The sequence below is a fragment of the Aplysia californica genome, unplaced genomic scaffold (assembly GCF_000002075.1).
Source record: "Aplysia californica isolate F4 #8 unplaced genomic scaffold, AplCal3.0 scaffold00516, whole genome shotgun sequence".
NCBI lineage: Eukaryota > Metazoa > Mollusca > Gastropoda > Aplysiida > Aplysiidae > Aplysia > Aplysia californica.
Window position 1 is genome coordinate 411,738 of NW_004797786.1, and position 1,974 is coordinate 413,711.

At 39.1% G+C, this 1,974-nt stretch overlaps 1 protein-coding gene across 1 annotated transcript in view; it reads right to left on the reverse strand.

Annotated features, from left to right (window-relative positions):
• Positions 1–450: 450 nt before the first annotated feature.
• The window catches only part of LOC106012812, a gene marked incomplete at its 3' end in the record, with an annotated part of 4,024 nt that continues 2,500 nt past the window's right edge, over positions 451–1,974 (reverse strand). The window contains 2 exon segments of the mRNA XM_013086880.1: positions 451–534; positions 1,124–1,207. Of these exon segments, the coding sequence (XP_012942334.1) occupies positions 451–534; positions 1,124–1,207 (168 nt within the window).

Genomic DNA, 1,974 nt, shown 5'->3' on the forward strand with positions numbered 1-1,974 from the left:
GGAGAGAGAGAGAGAGAGAGAGAGAGAGAGAGAGAGAGAGAGAGAGAGAGAGTTGGGGGAGATCGTGTATGCTTAATTTTTAAATTATTTCTTTTGTGTGAAATTTTTTTAACATGATGTGTCATTTCTAAGATGGGGTTTTCGGCTCAGCAGTTTGTGAGAAAATAGGAACAGAGAGGGAACTAAAGAAAGCAGCATAGAATCAGAACCGTATACACATCTGAGCCTTGATGTTAGCTTTTTTTTCAACAGGCATTCACGTTGAACCGTCTGGTTTTCGTTTACTGCCTGTTGCAATATTTTTCTTCTAGGGTCAAAATGTCTCGGGTGGCCGGGGCAAATGGGCTGTGCCTTTAAGTGTAACTGACAACCATTAACTATAGTCTACTAAGGTGAAGCAATGCGGGAATTGAATTCGAATCTTATGAAGTTATAGTTTCTAGCCCTTACCTTGCATCTCCTGGGCCTTGGCCGCTAGACCATCCAGAAGATGAAGGGCAGAGTCCATCTTGCTGGCATCAAAGTCCATCGGATCTGAGGAAGTACATCGAGGGTCAAGGTAAATGAAATTGTGTGTGACGTATGAGGTTGGGGGTGGGGGGGGGGGTGTTTAAAAGTTCTTGATATTAGAATTGAAGGTGGACTGACCACCAGAATGAAAATTATAAATGGAGACTAGAACGAATGGAACAAGACCGATAGGTAAATAGAATAATTCCTTGTCATCTTTAGCTACTCGTATTTCGAGGCCTTCTTTTTTCATTTGAAAGCGAACTGTACTCCCTGAATGCACCTTCTTAAAAAAGAATTGAATTGACCAGACATCTTAAATAGTACCTCTATCTTTGTAATGTGATGTACTATCCTGCGTCACCAGTGTTGAGGCTTAACAAGCATATTTTCCGAATGCTTGAAATGGTGCCATGGGGCGTAAAACATTTATGGTTGAGTTATCAATAACTCGAGGCCTGCCGTTGTTAACTAGTAACTAAAACGGTTTAGATTGAACGGGCTATTAATAGCAAAGTAGAGAGGAAGGAAAATCGGATAGTTATCCTTAATACACAAGTAAGCAAGCAAATATGCGTTCGGGGAAATTGTTACAGAAACAGTTGGTACTTACCATCAAACAAAGCCGAAACAGAGGTAGCTCCGTTGAACTTGTTTGCCACATCATCAATGACCTCTCTTACCTTTTCGGGGTCCACTGAAACACAGAAAATATAAACGAAAGAAAATAATATATATTAATATTGACTAATATTGGCGCAAATCGTATCGGTTTCGATTCCAAAAAATGTTTTTAATTAAAATTAAATGAAGGACAACAGAGCTTTGTTTATATCTTTAAGGGTTATCAAGATTCTAATTTTGTGTACTTATGATAATAATAAATGATCTCAGCCAAGTGCCGAACTTTAATCCAACTTAACAGTCCTTCGCTTTTTACGCAGAACTCACGTGGAGAGACTCTCAGGTTAGCTCCATCTGCTCCCAGAGCCACTGAGTAACCACTATTTTGCTAGCTTAGGGTTTACTTTTTTTAAATTCAGGCTTTAAAAAAATAACAACTGGGACACCATCAGTTTATTGTTTAGGATCAAAATCCGAATCTAGAAGTGCATAAAGAATATCTTACAAGCCTAGTAAGCTTTAAAATTACGTAAAATAGTACATGTATAAGTAACGGGACTGAATTAGGGGGTTTAATTCTCTCTACGAAGACACAAATCTGTTTTAAAGGTTGGCAAACACCATAAAAATAAAAAGTATACATCGAGTTCCCACAGATTTTCAGGCCTGTCGATCTGTCTGATAATCTACACTGTTTTTGTTCGTCGTTCTTACGCTCACCGTTGTTTGGGAAGAAGTTGCCCGAAAGACTGCCTTGTTCGTAAACGAAGTGAGTTCACTTCTCCAGGGGGCGATAATATTTCTCTCATTTTCTTTTTCTTCCGATGGAACTAACCGACC